Raw genomic sequence first — 19,168 nt, 5'->3', positions numbered from 1 at the left:
AGCCTTTTTATGTCTCTATTTGGTTTGGTCAGGGTGTGATTTGTGTGGGCATTCTATGTTCTTTATTTCTATGTTTTGTCTTTCTATGTTTTGGCCGGGTATGGCTCTCAATCAGGGACAACTGTCTATCGTTGTCTCTGATTGGGAATCATACTTAGCCAGCCTGTTTTGACACCTTAGGTTGTGGGATGTTGTTTTTTGTTAGCTCTGTGTAGCCTTCAGAACGTGATGTTCGTTGTGCTTTGTTTGGTGTTCGGATTAAATAAAGAATCATGAACACGTACCACACTGCACCTTGGTCCACTTCTTCCGACGAGCGTTACAACGTGGTCTGCGGTTGTGAGGCCGCTTGGACATACTGCCATATTCTCTAAAACGGCGTTTGAGGCGGCTTATTTTTTTAATATATTTCACCTTTATTCAACCAGGTAGGCTAGTTGAGAGCAACTTCTCATTTACAACTGCAACCTGGCTAAGATAAAGCAAAGCAGTGCGACAAAAACAACAACACTGAGTTACATATGGGATAAACAAATGCACAGTCAATAACACAATATAAAAATATGTGTACAGTGTGTGCAAATGTAGTACGATTAGGGAGGTAAGACAATAAATGGGCCATAGAGACAAAATAATTACAATTTATCATTAACACTGGAGTGATAGATGTGCAGAAGATGAATGTGCAGGTAGAGATACTGGGGTGCAAAAGAGCAAAAAATAAATAACAATATGGGGTTGAGGTAGTTGGGTGGGCTATTTACAGATGGGCTGTGTACAGGTGCACTACTCTGACAGCTGATGCTAAAAGTTAGAGAGGGAGATATAAGTCTCCAGCTTTAGTGATTTTTGCAATTTGTTGCAGTCGTTAGCAGCAGAGGAGGAAAGGCTGCCAAAGAGGGATGACCAGTGAAATATACCTGCTGTGGCGCGTGCTACGGGTGGGTGTTGCTATGGTGACCACTAAGCTGAGATAAGGTGGGGCTTTATCTAGCAAAGACTTATTGAGGACCTGGAGCCAGTGGGTTTGGTGATGAATATGTAGCAAGGGCCAGCCAACGAGAGCATACAGGTCGCAATGGCGGATAGTAAATGGGGCTTTGGTGACAAAACTGTGACAGACAACATCCAATTTGCTGAGTAGAGTGTAGGAGGCTATTTTGTAAATGATATCACCGAAGTCAAGGATCAGTAGGATAGTCAGTTTTACGAAGGTATGTTTGGCAGCACAAGTGAAGGATGCTTTGTTGCGAAGTAGGAAGCCGATTGGAGATGCTTAATGTAAGTCTGGATGGAAAGTTTACAGTCTAACCAGACACCTAGGTATTTGTAGTTGTCCACATATTCTAAGTCATAACCGTCCAGAGTAGAGATGCTAGTCGGGCAGGGCGGTTGGGGGCAACAATCGGTTGAAGTGCATACATTTAGTTTTACTCAGATAGACCAACTAACTAGCGTTTTGCAAAACACAAAGTGGATTTAACTTCTTCAGGCAAACAGCCCTAATGTTGGAAACAAACATCATTATGTTGCCATCCAGAGTCACATTTAGTTATTTTCCAAGCTATAGCACACAATATTTTAAATACAGCAGGTTTGTAAAGGACCAAAGAGTTTGTTCTGTTTCGTACAGCCATAATAGGACCTTCACAACATGACCCCAGTGTGTCATGTCTGATTGGTTAAATGCATTCCAGACAGGATTTGATTGGCCTTGGGGACAGTAGCGTAGGTGGGGATATGTTTTTGTCTGTGTCATGCCATCCCAGCTGTTTTGTGAACATGTGCCAACCCAGGGGATGTAGAGAAGAGAAGCAAGTTTCTGTTTTGCAGTTATTCAGAGTGTTTGGATGGTTCTGGGGGAGGGGGACAGGGAGAGGGGGATCAGGTGAGAGATATACGGGAGGTGTAGGCTGTTTTAGGGGTGACCTTGGTAGTGTAGAGTGGGTGGGTTGCTATGGCAACAGGAGGCTGTAGCATAGGAGGGTTGTTGTGGAATGAGTAGGCTCTCTCTTCTTTTTCCCTCTCTCTTTTTACCACTCCTGTCTCCTGTGTTAGAAATCTCTCTTCCTCCCTTTTTTCCCACCCTCGTATTGATTGGGCTAGTAGTGTGGTCTCTCCGTGTATGAGAGGTGATCTCTACTAGGCTTTTTACTCACCAAATGAGTCCTCCGTCATGCCTTTAAACCTTCTCTCCCTACATAGGGCATTTCAGATTCTGTCTGAACGCTATGTATCAAAGACATGATATGGAGACTCACTTCAGACTCAGAGACTTGTCATAAGAGACTTTCCCCTTAGTGACAGGGATTGCCTATAACTCATTTAATAGTAAAGTGTGATCAAACACACATCCTTTAGTGGGGTGAAAAAAGTTGGTGTAGAAGAAATAGAGCCCACACAGTCATAAGCTCCACCACACAGCTTTCTGAATAAACACACAGCGTTTTCATCCTGCAGGGATGTTTGTCAGGTCGTTTCACCGGGAGTGTACCACACCCATATTGATAGACATAAAACAAGTGCCAATTAAGGCAGTCTATACATATTTAAGTTGAAAAGGGCAACACAAAAACAGTGTATAAAAAGCTAATATTGAGTTGCACCCCCCTTTTGCCCTCAGAACAGCCTCAATTCGTCGGGGCATAGACTCTACAAGGTGTCGAAAGCATTCCACAGGTGTCGAAAGCATTCCACAGGGACTCTACAAGGTGTCGAAAGCATTCCACAGGGACTCTACAAGGTGTCGAAAGCATTCCACAGGGACTCTACAAGGTGTCGAAAGCGTTCCACAGGGACTCTACAAGGTGTCGAAAGCATTCCACAGGGACTCTACAAGGTGTCGAAAGCATTCCACAAGGACTCTACAAGGTGTCGAAAGCATTTCACAGGGACTCTACAAGGTGTCGAAAGCATTCCACAGGGACTCTACAAGGTGTCGAAAGCATTCCACAGGGACTCTACAAGGCGTCGAAAGCATTCCACAGGGACTCTACAAGGTGTCGAAAGCATTCCACAGGGACTCTACAAGGTGTCGAAAGCATTCCACAGGGACTCTACAAGGTGTCGAAAGCGTTCCACAGGGACTCTACAAGGTGTCGAAAGCATTCCACAGGGACTCTACAAGGTGTCGAAAGCATTCCACAAGGACTCTACAAGGTGTCGAAAGCATTTCACAGGGACTCTACAAGGTGTCGAAAGCGTACCACAGGGACTCTACAAGGTGTCGAAAGCATTCCACAGGGACTCTACAAGGCGTCGAAAGCATTCCACAGGGACTCTACAATGTGTCGAAAGCATTCCACAGGGACTCTACAAGGTGTCGAAAGCATTCCACAGGGACTCTACAAGGTGTCGAAAGCGTTCCACAGGGACTCTACAAGGTGTCGAATGCGTTCCACAGGGACTCTACAAGGTGTCGAAAGCATTCCACACGGACTCTACAAGGTGTCGAAATTGTTCCACAGGGACTCTACAAGGTGTCGAAAGCGTACCACAGGGACTCTACAAGGTGTCGAAAGCGTTCCACAGGGACTCTACAAGGTGTCGAAAGCGTTCCACAGGGACTCTACAAGGTGTCGAAAGCGTTCCACAGGGACTCTACAAGGTGTCGAAAGCGTTCCACAGGGACTCTACAAGGTGTCGAAAGCGTTCCACAGGGACTCTACAAGGTGTCGAAAGCGTTCCACAGGGACTCTACAAGGTGTCGAAAGCGTTCCACAGGGACTCTACAAGGTGTCGAAAGCATTCCACAGGGACTCTACAAGGAGTCGAAAGCGTTCCACAGGGACTCTACAAGGTGTCGAAAGCATTCCACAGGGACTCTACAAGGTGTCAAAAGCGTTCCACAGGGACTCTACAAGGTGTCGAAAGCGTTCCACAGGGACTCTACAAGGTGTCGAAAGCATTCCACAGGGACTCTACAAGGTGTCGAAAGCATTCCACAGGGACTCTACAAAGCTAATATTGAGTTGCACCCCCCTTTTGCCCTCAGAACAGTCTCAATTCGTTGGGGCATAGACTCTACAAGGTGTCGAAAGCATTCCACAGGGACTCTACAAGGTGTCGAAAGCATTCCACAGGGACTCTACAAGGTGTCGAAAGCATTCCACAGGGACTCTACAAGGTGTCGAAAGCGTTCCACAGGGACTCTACAAGGTGTCGAAAGCATTCCACAGGGACTCTACAAGGTGTCGAAAGCATTCCACAAGGATTCTACAAGGTGTCGAAAGCATTTCACAGGGACTCTACAAGGTGTCGAAAGCATTCCACAGGGACTCTACAAGGTGTCGAAAGCATTCCACAGGGACTCTACAAGGCGTCGAAAGCATTCCACAGGGACTCTACAATGTGTCGAAAGCATTCCACAGGGACTCTACAAGGTGTCGAAAGCATTCCACAGGGACTCTACAAGGTGTCGAAAGCGTTCCACAGGGACTCTACAAGGTGTCGAATGCGTTCCACAGGGACTCTACAAGGTGTCGAAAGCATTCCACACGGACTCTACAAGGTGTCGAAATTGTTCCACAGGGACTCTACAAGGTGTCGAAAGCGTACCACAGGGACTCTACAAGGTGTCGAAAGCGTTCCACAGGGACTCTACAAGGTGTCGAAAGCGTTCCACAGGGACTCTACAAGGTGTCGAAAGCGTTCCACAGGGACTCTACAAGGTGTCGAAAGCGTTCCACAGGGACTCTACAAGGTGTCGAAAGCGTTCCACAGGGACTCTACAAGGTGTCGAAAGCGTTCCACAGGGACTCTACAAGGTGTCGAAAGCGTTCCACAGGGACTCTACAAGGTGTCGAAAGCATTCCACAGGGACTCTACAAGGAGTCGAAAGCGTTCCACAGGGACTCTACAAGGTGTCGAAAGCATTCCACAGGGACTCTACAAGGTGTCAAAAGCGTTCCACAGGGACTCTACAAGGTGTCGAAAGCGTTCCACAGGGACTCTACAAGGTGTCGAAAGCATTCCACAGGGACTCTACAAGGTGTCGAAAGCATTCCACAGGGACTCTACAAAGCTAATATTGAGTTGCACCCCCCTTTTGCCCTCAGAACAGTCTCAATTCGTTGGGGCATAGACTCTACAAGGTGTCGAAAGCATTCCACAGGGACTCTACAAGGTGTCGAAAGCATTCCACAGGGACTCTACAAGGTGTCGAAAGCATTCCACAGGGACTCTACAAGGTGTCGAAAGCGTTCCACAGGGACTCTACAAGGTGTCGAAAGCATTCCACAGGGACTCTACAAGGTGTCGAAAGCATTCCACAAGGATTCTACAAGGTGTCGAAAGCATTTCACAGGGACTCTACAAGGTGTCGAAAGCATTCCACAGGGACTCTACAAGGTGTCGAAAGCATTCCACAGGGACTCTACAAGGCGTCGAAAGCATTCCACCGGGACTCTACAATGTGTCGAAAGCATTCCACAGGGACTCTACAAGGTGTCGAAAGCATTCCACAGGGACTCTACAAGGTGTCGAAAGCGTTCCACAGGGACTCTACAAGGTGTCGAAAGCGTTCCACAGGGACTCTACAAGGTGTCGAAAGCATTCCACAGGGACTCTACAAGGTGTCGAAATTGTTCCACAGGGACTCTACAAGGTGTCGAAAGCGTACCACAGGGACTCTACAAGGTGTCGAAAGCGTTCCACAGGGACTCTACAAGGTGTCGAAAGCGTTCCACAGGGACTCTACAAGGTGTCGAAAGCGTTCCACAGGGACTCTACAAGGTGTCGAAAGCGTTCCACAGGGACTCTACAAGGTGTCGAAAGCGTTCCCACAGGGACTCTACAAGGTGTCGAAAGCGTTCCACAGGGACTCTACAAGGTGTCGAAAGCATTCCACAGGGACTCTACAAGAAGTCGAAAGCGTTCCACAGGGACTCTACAAGGTGTCGAAAGCATTCCACAGGGACTCTACAAGGTGTCAAAAGCGTTCCACAGGGACTCTACAAGGTGTCGAAAGCGTTCCACAGGGACTCTACAAGGTGTCGAAAGCATTCCACAGGGACTCTACAAGGTGTCGAAAGCATTCCACAGGGACTCTACAAGGTGTCGAAAGCATTCCACAGGGACTCTACAAGGTGTCGAAAGCGTTCCACAGGGACTCTACAAGGTGTCGAAAGCGTTCCACAGGGATGCTGACTCCAATGCTTTCCACAGTTGTGACAAGTTGGATGGATGCTCTTTGGGTGGTGGACCATTCTTGATACACACAGGAAACTGTTGAGAGTGAAAACCCAGCAGCGTTGCAGTTCTTGACACAAACCATACCATACCCTATTCAAAGTCACTTAAATATTTAGTCTTGCACATTCAACCTCTCAATTGCATATATATTCATATCTCAATTGTCTCAAAGCTTAAAAATCCTTCTTTAACCTGTCTCCCCCCCTTCATCTACACTGATAGAAATGGATTTAACAAGTGACATCAATAAGGGATCATAGCCTTCACCTGGTCAGTCTGTCATGGAAGGTGCCGATGTTCTTCATGTTTTGTACACGCCGTGTATATACTACGTTATGACTGTATAACCAGTGGTGGAGATTTTGAGTGTGTGGGCTCTATTTCTTTTATACTGTAACTCATTTATTGTTAATTCAGATCAATTTGAACCAATTTCAGTTCAATTCAAAGTCATTTCAGTTCAATACAACCCAAATCTCGATACTGGTATGCTAGATATTGCATTCCATTTCCGGAGTTACATAGCCACAATTTCAGTGGGACAGAAATCAAAACAAATTCCTGTATTTCCTATGGTCTTTCATCCATCTCTCTCTCATGTTGTCATTCTTCCCAGTGCCTTGATAAACTGCAGTAACCTGATGTTGAACACAGATCCTCCTCCTCTTCTATGTCTTTTCTCTGATCTCTTTGTTCTCTCATTTCATTAGTGATGGCTGTCTCTGTTGTTCCTGATATCTCTCTGAATCTCAATCTACACACACATACACACACACGCCCGCGCACGCACACGCACAAAGTGAAAGAGATTGGGATCAAGCTGTTTTTAGCATCTGTGCTCAGTCATACCAGGATAACTTCAGGATATATGGATACCACCAGGCTTGAAACTAGCCCATGTGGCATCTCAACAATTACAATGTTTAAAATCTACAAACCACTTCAATACCATGCGCCTGGTGCACTATACACGCCAATACCATACATCTTGACAAAGCCCTTGAATGGCCAAGCATCTTAACCAGGGCTTGACAATACCACACTGTATTACTGGAAAGCCTACTCCATCCTCCATTCATTTGTCCAGGCCAGCTAAAAGGATGACTGCTGCTGCTACCCATTGTGTCTTACACACTGATGTCTTTATACAATCTAGGGCTGTGTTTGTGTGTGTGTCTTCGCTGTGGTCTCTGTCATTAGATCTAAACCACATCACAGTCCCCACTGCCCCTAACCGGTTAGATGAGCCTTTTCCCACTGAGATAATAGAACATGAACAGGATATGAATCCAACTGACAGACATTCAGACAGGATGTATTGACCCTTTACACTGTGGGAATTGGCAATATGGATAGGGCTAAATTAAAAGGTTTCTTACAGAAGAAATATGAAATGCATCAGCATGGTAGGAATTGAAAGGGAACACTTTGGAGATTCTGGGGAAAATATTAGACCAAAGTTGAGGACCCAACAGTTCACCTGACACAAGACTGAATCCAAACATTACACTTGTGGATTTTGTATTTTCTGTACTTTTTGCCACATTTGTTGATAACACAGTCTGAAAATACTCTGGATACATTCACTAACATGATAAGAATATTCCTGGAGAATGTGGGGTGGGTACAACACAAGACAGATCAAGTAAGAGGACTAACTGGTGTCTCCAAGTGGCCACACACCTCTCCAAAGTGTGCACAGTTCCTAAGTAATTTCAATGCAACTACAAGGTGCTGTTTTGAGCTCTCCTAGCTGTTCCATTGAGGAACTAGTGCAAACACACTTGTAGATTTGTTTGTTTGGAATGCAACCCTGCATCACCGCCATCACACAATTACTGTTGTTTACGCAATCCAAAAACGGGCCATAAAAAATTGTAATCTGGGTCTGTTGGGCATAATTTAAAAGCTTGTTCTATTGCCAACATGCCTAGCTAAGTTATAAAATACGATATTACAGTGTTAGGCTTCACACGGCAATTCAGAGAAACACACACACATCCTCTTGACTGCTGCTGGGACATGTCATCATCTTCCATCCCAGAATAATCCTGCCGCCCACCGAGCCCCGTCTCTGTATAGAGGGTTTTACCACTTCTCCCTCCCAAACCCATCCCGTCTGTCTGTCTCTCCCGCTCTTCCTCTCTGTTTTTAACCGGAAGAGTTTGTTTGCTTCTGTTGTCAGCTATACATAGTAGCTCATTCTGAAATGTGTTCTCATTCCAAATACATTGTCTGTATATTTTGAGTGTATGATCTGCAGGGAAATGCTCTGTTTGAGGTTCCAGTGTTAGGCTGTCATTTAGGAGAACGTGCCCTGGCTGGTTGAACACTGTGTGTGTGGTGTGTGCGTGCGTGCCCTGTATGTCTGAGAGGGTTATGCTATACGCCTGGGGCAGGTGTCAACTGATGTAATAGAAATATAACAACAATAAGGTCATATAGCAGATGCTTTCATATAAAGCCACTTAAAGTTGACATATGGGAATGAAAGCCACAACTCTGATCCATCCTCCTACCAAACGATGTGCTCCACCTGTGAGTCATCATATGCCATAGAACCACTGATGTGATACTCATCTCTTCTCTCTTCTTCCTCCTCTCCTCCTGCAGTCATCCCCGACTCCCTCGCTGTCACTGCGCCGCCACAGACCCTCTCCCAGGTGGAGGGTGACACGCTCCAGCTCACCTGTGAGGTTTCCCGGGCGACAGAGCAGCACACACACCTGTCTGTGGGTTGGTACCTGCGTTCCCCTGAGGACGCTACCATGTCGCCCCAGGAGATCCTCACTCTGTCCCGAGACTTTGTCCTCCGGGCCGGTGCGCCTTACAAACAGAGGATGACTGCAGGAGACCTGAGACTGGATAAGACCAGCCCTACGTCCTACAGGCTGACCATCCACCGGCTGCAGCCTGCTGACCAGGGCCTGCTCTACTGTCAGGCTGCAGAGTGGATCCAGGACCCCGACCGCAGCTGGTTCACCATGACCCGCAAGCAGGCTGATAAGACCCAGCTACGGATACAGCCCATTGGTGAGTAGGGGGAGATGGGAGTGTGGAGGTGTGACACACACACACAGACTCTTGAAGATCACTATCTCCCACTAAGCAAAGGAACAACATTAGCACATTTTAGTAAGTTGGATAGTCATAATTTAGGTTAATATAACTCAATCACTGTTTGCAAACTTTTCAATGCAGCGCGTGGTAGAGTATTGGCCTTGACTAGGCTTTATCAAATATGTTTCTTCTCTTTTCTTTGCACAGGAAAAATATGGCCTTTTTTTTAAAACAGTTCATGCAATTCTTCTACACTTTATATGACTGGAGAGATTAGCAGAATTGTTTTAAGTGATGAAGATTGTGGCCAAAGCAATTTAGCTAAGGCCAGTTCAGTTGCTTCACTTCAGCCACAATGTTGACCCCTTTGTCTGTGGTGATACAGGACACTTTATTTTTGTCAAAGGCCCAGTCAAGCAATCCCGAACGCAGGGCTTCGGCCAGGTATTTATCAGTGTCCCGTTTGTCAGTGTCCCGTTTATCAGTGTCCCTTTTGTGGTGCTGGAAGTCTTAGTAGATCTCCTATGTTTTTTGCTCATATTATGCAAGCAGACTGGTCCAAGTCATCTGGTTCTCCATTGTCGTTAGGTTTGAAATCGAAATGTGCCTCAATAAGTGATGCTACGTTTTCTTTTGATGCTATGAGAGCCATTTCTTCACCTCACTACTCCAATCTACAGTAACAGTGGAGTGGAAGAATGTGCAAAGTAGAAATAGAAATAATGGGGTGCAAAGGAGGAAAACAAACAAACAAACACAGTAGGGGAAGAGGTAGTTGTTTGGGCTAAATTATAGATGTGCTATGTACAGGTGCAGTAATCTGTGAGCTGCTCTGACAGCTGGCGTCCAAAGCCAGTGAGGGAGATACGAGTCTCCAGCTTCAGAGATTTTTGTAGTTCGTTCCAGTCATTGGCAGCAGAGAACTGGAAGGAGAGGCGGCCAAAGGAGGATTTGGCCTTGGGGGTGACCAGAGAGATATACCTGCTGGAGTGCATGCTACAGGTGAGTGCTGCTATGGTGAACAGTGAGCTGAGATAAGTCGGGACTTTACCTAGCAGGGTCTTGTAGATGACCTGGAGCCAGTGGGTTTGGTGACGAGTATGAAGCGAGGGCCAGCCAACGAGAGCGTACAGGTCGCAGTGGTGGGTAGTATATGGGGCTTTGGTGACAAAACGGGTGGCACTGTGATAGACTGCATCCAATTTATTGAGTAGGGTATTGAAAGCGATTTTGTAGATGACCTTGCCGAAGTCGAGGATCGGTAGGATGGTCAGTTTTACGAGGGTATGTTTGGCAGCATGAGTGAAGGATGTTTTGTTGTGAAATAGGAAGGGAATTCTGGATTTAACTTTGGATTAGAGATGTTTGATGTGAGTCTGGAAGGAGAGTTTACAGTCTAACCAGACTCCTAGGTATTTGTGTAGACCTAGGTATTTGTAGTCCACATATTCTAAGTCAGAACCATCCAGATTAGTGATGCTGGACGGGCGGGCAGGTGCAGGCAGTGATCGGTTGAAAAGCATGCATTTAGTTTTACTTGTATTTAAGAGCAGTTGCACGCCACGGAAGGAGAGCTATATGGCATTGAAGCTCGTCTGGAGGGTTGTTAACACAGTGTCCAAAGAAGGGCCAGAAGTATACAGAATGGTGTCGTCTGTGTAGAGGTGGATCAGAGACTCACCAGCAGCAAGAGCGACATCATTGAAGAATACAGAGAAGAGAGTCGACCCAACAATTGAAGCTTGTGGCACCCCCATAGAGACTGCCAGAGGCCCGGACAACAGGCCCTCCGATTTGAAACACTGAACTCTATCAGAGAAGTAGTTGGTGAACCAGGCGAGGCAATCATTTGAGAAACCAAGGCTATCGAGTTTGCCGATGAGAATGTGGTGATTGACAGAGTCGAAAGCCTTGGCCAAGTCGATGAATACGGCTGCACAGTAATGTCTCTTATTGATGGCGGTTATGATATCGTTTAGGACCTTGAGCATGGCTGAGGTGCACGCATGACCAGCTCTGACACCAGATTGCATAGCAGAGAAGGTACGGTGGGATTCAAAATGGTCGGTAATCTGTTTGTTAACTTGGCTTTCGAAAACCTTAGAAAGACAGGTTAGGATAGATATAGGTCTGTAGCAGTTTGGGTATAGAGTGTCACCCGCTTTGAAGAGGGGGATGTCCGCGGCAGCTTTCCAATCTTTCGGAATCTCAGACGACACAAAAGAGAGGTTGAACAGGCTAGTAATAGGGGATGCAACAATTTCGGCAGATAGTTTTAGAAAGAAAGGATCCAGATTGTCTAGCCCAGCTGATTTGTAGGGGTCCAGAATTTGCAGCTGTTTCAGAACATCAGCTGACTGGCCTTGGGAGAAGGAGAAATGGGGAAGGCTTGGGCGAGTTGCTGTGGGGGGTGCAGTGCTGTTGACCGGGGTAGGGGTAGCCATAAGGAAAGCATGGCCAGCCGTAGAAAAATGCTTATTTAAATTCTCAATTATAGTGGATGTGTCGGTGATGACAGAGTGTTCTTATTGTCCATGGACTTTACAGTGTCCCAGAACTTTTTTGAGTTTGTGTTGCAGGAAGCAAATTTCTGCTTGAAAAAGCTAGCATTGGCTTTTCTAACTGCCTGTGTATATTAGTTTTTAACTTCCCTGAAAAGTTGCATATCACGGGGGCTGTTTGATGCTAATGCAGAACGCCATAGGGTATTTTTGTGTTGGTTAAGGGCAGTCAGGCCTGGAGAGAACCAAGGGCTATATCTGTTCCTAGTTCTACATTTCTTGAATGGGGCATGTTTATTTAAGATGGTGAGGAAGGCATTTAAAAAAATATTCCATCAGTAGAGGATGCCTGGTTGAGGTCAATATCCTTCTAGGATACCCGGGCCAGGTCGATTAGAAAGGCCTGCTCGCTGAAGTGTTTCAGGGAGTGTTTGACAGTGATGAGTGGAGGTCGTTTGACCGCTGACCCATTGCGGATGCAGACAATGAGGCAGTGATCACTGAGATCTTGGTTCAAAACAGCAGAGGTGTATTTAGAGGGCAAGTTGGTTAGGATGATATCTATGAGGGTGCCTGTGTTTAAGGCTTTGGGGTGGTACCTGGTAGGTTCCGTGATAATTTGTGTGAGATTGAGGGCATCAAGCTTAGATTGTAAGATGGCTGGGGTGTTAAGCATGTCCCAGTTTAGGTCACCAAGCAGCACAAGCTCTGAAGAGAGATGGGGGGCAATCAGTTCACATATGGTGTCCAGAGCACAGCTGGGGGCAGAGGGTGGTCTATAGCAGGCGGCAACTGTGAGAGACTTGTTTTTAGAGAGGTGGATTTTTAAAAGTAGAAGTTCAAATTGTTTGGTTACAGACCTGGATAGTAGGACAGAACTCTGCAGGCTATCTCTGCAGTAGATTGCAACACCGCCCCCTTTGGTCGTTTTATCTTGTCTGAAAATGTTGTATTCAGGGATGGAGATTTTGGTGTTCTTCCTAAGCCAGGATTCAGACACAGCTAGGACAGCCGGGTTGGCAGAGTGTGCTAAAGCAGTGAATAAAACAAACTTAGGGAGGAGGCTTCTAATGTTAGCATGCATGAAACCAAGGCTATTACAGTTACAGAAGTCATCAAAAGAGAGCGCCTGGGAAATAGGAGTGGAGCTATGCACTGCAGGGCCTGGATTCACCTCTACATCACAAGAGGAACAGAGGAGTAGGATAAAGGTACGGCTAAAAGCTAAGAGAATTGGTCGTCTAGGACATCTGGAACAGAGAGAAAAGGAGCAGGTTTCTGGGGGCGATAAAATAGCTTCAAGGTAGAATGTGCAGACAAAGGTATGGTAGGATGTGAATACAGTGGAGGTAAACCTAGGCATTGAGTGATGATGAGAGAGATATTGTCTCTAGAAACATAATTGAAACCAGGTGATGTCATCGCATGTGTGGGTGGTAGAACTGAAAGGTTGGATAAGGTATAATGAGCAGGGCTAGAGGCTCTACATTGAAATAAGCCAATAAACACTAACCAGAACAGCAATGGACAAGGCATATCGACATTAAGTTGAGGCATGCTTAGTCGAGTGATCATAAGGGTCCAGTGAGTAGTGAGGTTGGTTGGGCTCACGGCGATTCAGACAGCTAGCTAGCTAGCTTGTCCATCGGTTGCAAGCTGGCAGAGGATGGAGGTGTGTTTTTAGCCACCTCGTGTGTTTCCATCTGTAGATTAGTGGGGTTCCGTGTGGTATTCAACCACTGGGTGAAAAGACAAAGACATGTTTACACAAGCACATATATTTATACCCTCCTACTAGGAGGAGTCACCTCCTTGCACATCTAGATAGCCAACATGTCTGTTGCTAGTCACGAACTTCATTGGTTCATCTCACTCACTGGCGTAGTCATGGCCCCGCCTCCTGCTAGAACCTTTGTGGGCATGCAAGTATATATGTGTGACAAGACTGTTCCCCCTCACTTCATCTGACCTGACCTCGGGCCGGATTCCTAACTCCTCCCTAATCCATGACTGTCCAACCTTATCAGTGGCTGAAACCAGACTGTTGCTCTTTGCCTCCTTCCATAGGATCCACTGATTAACTTTCCATACACCTAGTTCTTATCCAACCTCCATTGACCCCAACATATACATTCATTTTACATGTAAAGTAATCAATAAGTTCTGGTATGGTAACATGAATAAGTGTATTTCAAGCTAGAATCCAACACCATTCACCGCCACCCTGTAGGCTATAGGATCTATAGGTACCCCTGGTCCCCACTTTTCACCCCACAACCTCCCCACTTGACCTTCAGACTCTCTCCTATTCATGCATATTGTGGATTTGCTGATTTCGCATCAACAGATAGGAGATGTATACAGTTTAATAGACGGACTAAATTATCAAAACAATACCATATAATCCATAGTTAACACTCCCGCTATGGGTAAAGTATTTATATAATAAAATTAAGTTGTTCAAACATTTTTTAAAGGAATTCTATTTTCATGATGGTCTTCATCCAAAACCGTCAATGTCACGGTTATCCAATTACTGTCACAGCCCTAGGGAGATGTGTGGAGATAGCTTCTTGTTATAATGATCTGATAATAAGCTGTCGACCTCTCCAACCCAGCAGACCGGGAACAAGAGCAGAGTCTTAGCTACACACACACTGAAGCACACAACATGAAATACAGGGCCCCTGTACGCTACAGAACAATGGTGTCTTTCTACAGTTCCAGGAACACTATTCCAGCAGATCTATATGATGACTGATTATTAGCAGAATGACGGTAGAATTATTAATTGATTCTTAAGCATTTGCAACAATGGAAACATTTTTGTTTTCCTCCTGTGAGCAGTGAACGCTCTGAACCTCCGGTGGTTGATGCCGCCTCAAATGGTGATCAGAGGATGTTGGATATGAAGGCTCTCTGTGTCTCAGAAGAGTGTTAAGTCAGCCAGGAGAGGCACAAAGAGCTCTGCCTCTTACACCCCCCCTTCTCTCTCTCTTTTCTCTCTCTCTCTCCTATAATCCATAATGGATGGGAGTGTTGTAACGTGACAAAAGGTGTAGATCAAGGTGTGTGCGTGTGTACACCTGCGTGTGTGTGTGCATGTGTGTCTCCTTCATTAAACTGTGTGTATTGAAGAGAGAGAGAAAGAGGATCCAGAGACAGCCCCATCACTGGCTAATCACCCACAAACAGAGAGGAGAGGCCAGACATGGACAGAATCCTAATTGTTATTTATTTATTTTATTTCACCTTTATTTAACAAGGTAAGACAGTTGACATTGTCATTTACAACTGCGACCTGGCCAAGATAAAGCAAAGCAGTGCGACAAAAACAACAACACAGAGTTACACACTGTTTTATATTTGACCTTTATTTAACCAGGCAAGTCAGTTAAAAACAAATTCTTATTTTCAATGCCGGTCTGGGAACAGTGGGTTAACTGCCTTGTTCAAGGCAGAAAAACTGATTTGTACCTTGTCAGCTCTGGGATTCAATCTTGCAACCTTTCGGTTACTAGTCCAACACTCTAACCACTAGGCTACAATTTGGGGATGAGGTAGTTGGGTGTGATATTTACAGATTGGATGTGTACAGGTACAGTGATCGGTAAGCTGCTCTGACAGTTGATGCTTACAATTAGAGAGGGAGATAAAAGTCTCCAGCTTCAGTGATTTTTGCAATTAGGTTCCAGTCATTTGCAACAGAGAACTGTAAGGCAAGGTGGCCAAAGTAAGTGTTGGCTTTGGGGATGACCAGTGAAATATACAGTGCCTTGCGAAAGTATTTGGCCCCCTTGAACTTTGCGACCTTTTGCCACATTTCAGGCTTCACACATAAAGATATAAAACTGTATTTTTTTGTGAAGAATCAACAACAAGTGGGACACAATCATGAAGTGGAACGACATTTATTGGATATTTCAAACTTTTTTAACAAATCAAAAACTGAAAAATTGGGCGTGCAAAATTATTCAGCCCCCTTAAGTTAATACTTTGTAGCGCCACCTTTTGCTGCGATTACAGCTGTAAGTCGCTTGGGGTATGTCTCTATCAGTTTTGCACATCGAGAGACTGAATTTTTTTCCCATTCCTACTTGCAAAACAGCTCGAGCTCAGTGAGGTTGGATGGAGAGCATTTGTGAACAGCAGTTTTCAGTTCTTTCCACAAATTCTCGATTGGATTCAGGTCTGGACTTTGACTTGGCCATTCTAACACCTGGATATGTTTATTTTTGAACCATTCCATTGTAGATTTTGCTTTATGTTTTAGATCATTGTCTTGTTGGAAGACAAATCTCCATCCCAGTTTCAAGTCTTTTGCAGACTCCTTCAGGTTTTCTTCCAGAATGGTCCTGTATTTGGCTCCATCCATCTTCCCATCAATTTTAACCATCTTCCCTGTCCCTGCTGAAGAAAAGCAGGCCCAAACCATGATGCTGCCACCACCATGTTTGACAGTGGGGATGGTGTGTTCAGAGTGATGAGCTGTGTTGTTTTTACGCCAAACATAACGTTTTGCAATGTTGCCAAAAAGTTCAATTTTGGTTTCATCTGACCAGAGCACCTTCTTCCACATGTTTGGTGTGTCTCCCAGGTGGCTTGTGGCAAACTTTAAATGACACTTTTTATGGATATCTTTAAGAAATGGCTTTCTTCTTGCCACTCTTCCATAAAGGCCAGATTTGTGCAATATACGACTGATTGTTGTCCTATGGACAGAGTCTCCCACCTCAGCTGTAGATCTCTGCAGTTCATCCAGAGTGATCATGGGCCTCTTGGCTGCATCTCTGATCAGTCTTCTCCTTGTATGAGCTGAAAGTTTAGAGGGACGGCCAGGTCTTGGTAGATTTGCAGTGGTCTGATACTCCTTCCATTTCAATATTATTGCTTGCACAGTGCTCCTTGGGATGTTTAAACCTTGGGAAATCTTTTTGTATCCAAATCCGGCTTTAAACTTCACAACAGTATCTCGGACCTGTCTGGTGTGTTCCTTGTTCTTCATTATGCTCTCTGCGCTTTTAACGGACCTCTGAGACTATCACAGTGCAGGTGCATTTATACGGAGACTTGATTACACACAGGTGGATTGTATTTATCATCATTAGTCATTTAGGTCAACATTGGATCATTCAGAGATCCTCACTGAACTTCTGGAGAGAGTTTGCTGCACTGAAAGTAAAGGGGCTGAATAATTTTGCATGCCCAATTTTTCAGTTTTTGATTTGTTAAAAAAGTTTGAAATATCCAATAAATGTCGTTCCACTTCATGATTGTGTCCCACTTTTTGTTGATTCTTCACAAAAAAAATACAGTTTTATATCTTTATGTTTGAAGCCTGAAATGTGGCAAAAGGTCGCAAAGTTCAAGGGGGCCGAATACTTTCGCAAGGCACTGTACCTGCTGGAGTGCATGCTGCGGGTGGATGTTGCTATGGTGACCAGTGAGCTGAGATAAGGCGGGGCTTTACCGAGCAAAGATTTATAGATGACCTGGAGCCAGTGGGTTTGGCGACGAATATGTAGCGAGGGCCAGCCAACGAGAGCATGCAGGTCACAATGGTGGGTAGTATATTGGTGACGAAACAGATAGCACTGTGATAGACTACATCCAGTTTGCTGAGTAGAGTGTTGGAGGCTATTTTGTAGCTGACATCACCGAAGTCAAGGATCGGTAGGATAGTCAGTTTTACGTCGGTATGTTTGGCAGCATGAGTGATGGAGGCTTTGTTACGAAATAGGAAGCCGATTCCAGATTTAATTTTTGATTGGAGATGCTTAATGTGAGGCTAACCAGACACCTAGTTGTCCTCATATTCTAAGGCTGAACCGTCCAGAGTAATGGTGCTAGTCGGACGCGTGCAGGCAGCAATCGGTTGAAGTGCATGCATTTAGTTTTACTAGCATTTAAAAGCAGTTTGAGGCCAAGGAAGGAGTGTTGTATGGCATTGAAGCTTGTTTGGAGGTTTGTTAACACATTGACCAATGAAGTGCCGGATGTATACAGAATGGTGTCGAGAAGACAGAGAAGAGAGTCGGCCCGCAAATTGAAGCCTCTGATTTTAAACACTGATCTCGATCTGAGAAGTAGTTGGTGAACCAGGTGAGGCAGTCATTTGAGAAACCAAGGCTATTGAGTCTGCTGATAAGAATGCGGTGATTGACAGAGTCAAAAGCCTTGGCCAGGTCGATAAAGACGGCTGCACGGTACTGTTTTTTATCGATGGCGGTTATGATATCGTTTAGGACCTTGAGCGTGGCTGAGGTGCACCCATGACCAGCTCGGATACCAGATTGCATAGTGGAGAAGGTACGGTGGGATTCGAAATGGTCGGTCATCTGTTTGTTAACTTGGCTTTTGAAGATTTTCGAAAGGCAGGGCAGGATAGATATAAGTCTATAACAGTTTGGGTCTAGAGTGTCTCCCCCTTTGAAGAGGGGGGTGGCAGCTTTCCGATCTTTGGGGATCTCAGATGATATGAAAGAGAGGTTGAACAGGCTAGTAATAGGGGTTGCAAAAATTTCAGCGGATAATTTTAGAAAGTGAGGGTCCAGATTGTCTAGCCCAGCTGATTTGTAGGGATCCAGATTTTGAAGCTCTTTCAGAACATCAGCTGTCTGGCGTTGGGTGATTGAGAAGCAGGGGGGCTTGGGCAAGTTGCTGCTGGGGGTGCTGAGATGTTGGCCGGGTAGGGGTAGCCAGGTGGAAAGCATGGCCAGCCGGCTGGTGGACCTCTTCCGCTAGCCAGGAGATGGGCCTAGCTCGAGGCTAGCTCAAAGCTAATTGGTGCTTGCAGAGAGAGACGTTAGCCAGGAGTAGCCACTAGGATTGCAGCTAGCTACCTGCGATGATCCGGTGTAAGGGTTCAAACTTGCGGTAGGAATCCAGAGATGTGATAGAGAAAAAGCAGTCCGATATGCTCTGGGTTGTAATCGCGCTGTGCAGACTGGCAGGTATTGACCGAGCTGAGGCTTGCTGGTGTCCGAGTTAACGGTGAAGTGGCTAACTGACTACTAGCTAGTAGCTAGTTAGCTGGCTAGCCTCTGATGGGGGTTCCGGTTGTAAAGTTCTAAAGTTCAAAATAGCAGATCCATACCACATTGGGTGAGGCGGGATGCAGGAGAGTATATTCAGTCCGTAGATGGAAGGTGAGATTAAAATATATATTAAATTTATACGGAAAAAACAATATTTACACAGGACAGGACGGAGCAAGACAAAACACATGTCCGACTGCTTCACCATCTTGGAGCAAAGGACCTCTCCTTCTCTTTCCATCTCTCTCTATCTCATTCCTCTTTACACATCCCTCATGTTATCTTTCTCTCTCTAAAACGTCACATTTGTTGCTTTCGCTACATCTCTCCCCCTTGCTCCTTGTCTCTTTTCCCACCTCTCTCACTTCCGAACTTCTG

At 45.5% G+C, this 19,168-nt stretch overlaps 1 protein-coding gene across 1 annotated transcript in view; it reads left to right on the top strand.

Moving 5' to 3' along the window:
- Nucleotides 1-19,168, top strand: part of LOC135519139 (immunoglobulin superfamily member 3-like) — a 212,218-nt gene that overhangs the window by 86,632 nt on the left and 106,418 nt on the right. The window contains exon 3 of the mRNA XM_064944207.1: nt 8,806-9,225. Within this exon, the coding sequence (XP_064800279.1) occupies nt 8,806-9,225 (420 nt within the window). The remainder of the gene's footprint in view (nt 1-8,805; nt 9,226-19,168) is intronic.

Source organism: Oncorhynchus masou, chromosome 29, assembly GCF_036934945.1.
Source record: "Oncorhynchus masou masou isolate Uvic2021 chromosome 29, UVic_Omas_1.1, whole genome shotgun sequence".
NCBI classification, from domain to species: Eukaryota; Metazoa; Chordata; class Actinopteri; order Salmoniformes; family Salmonidae; genus Oncorhynchus; species Oncorhynchus masou.
This window is presented reverse-complemented; position numbering and strand designations above follow the sequence as displayed.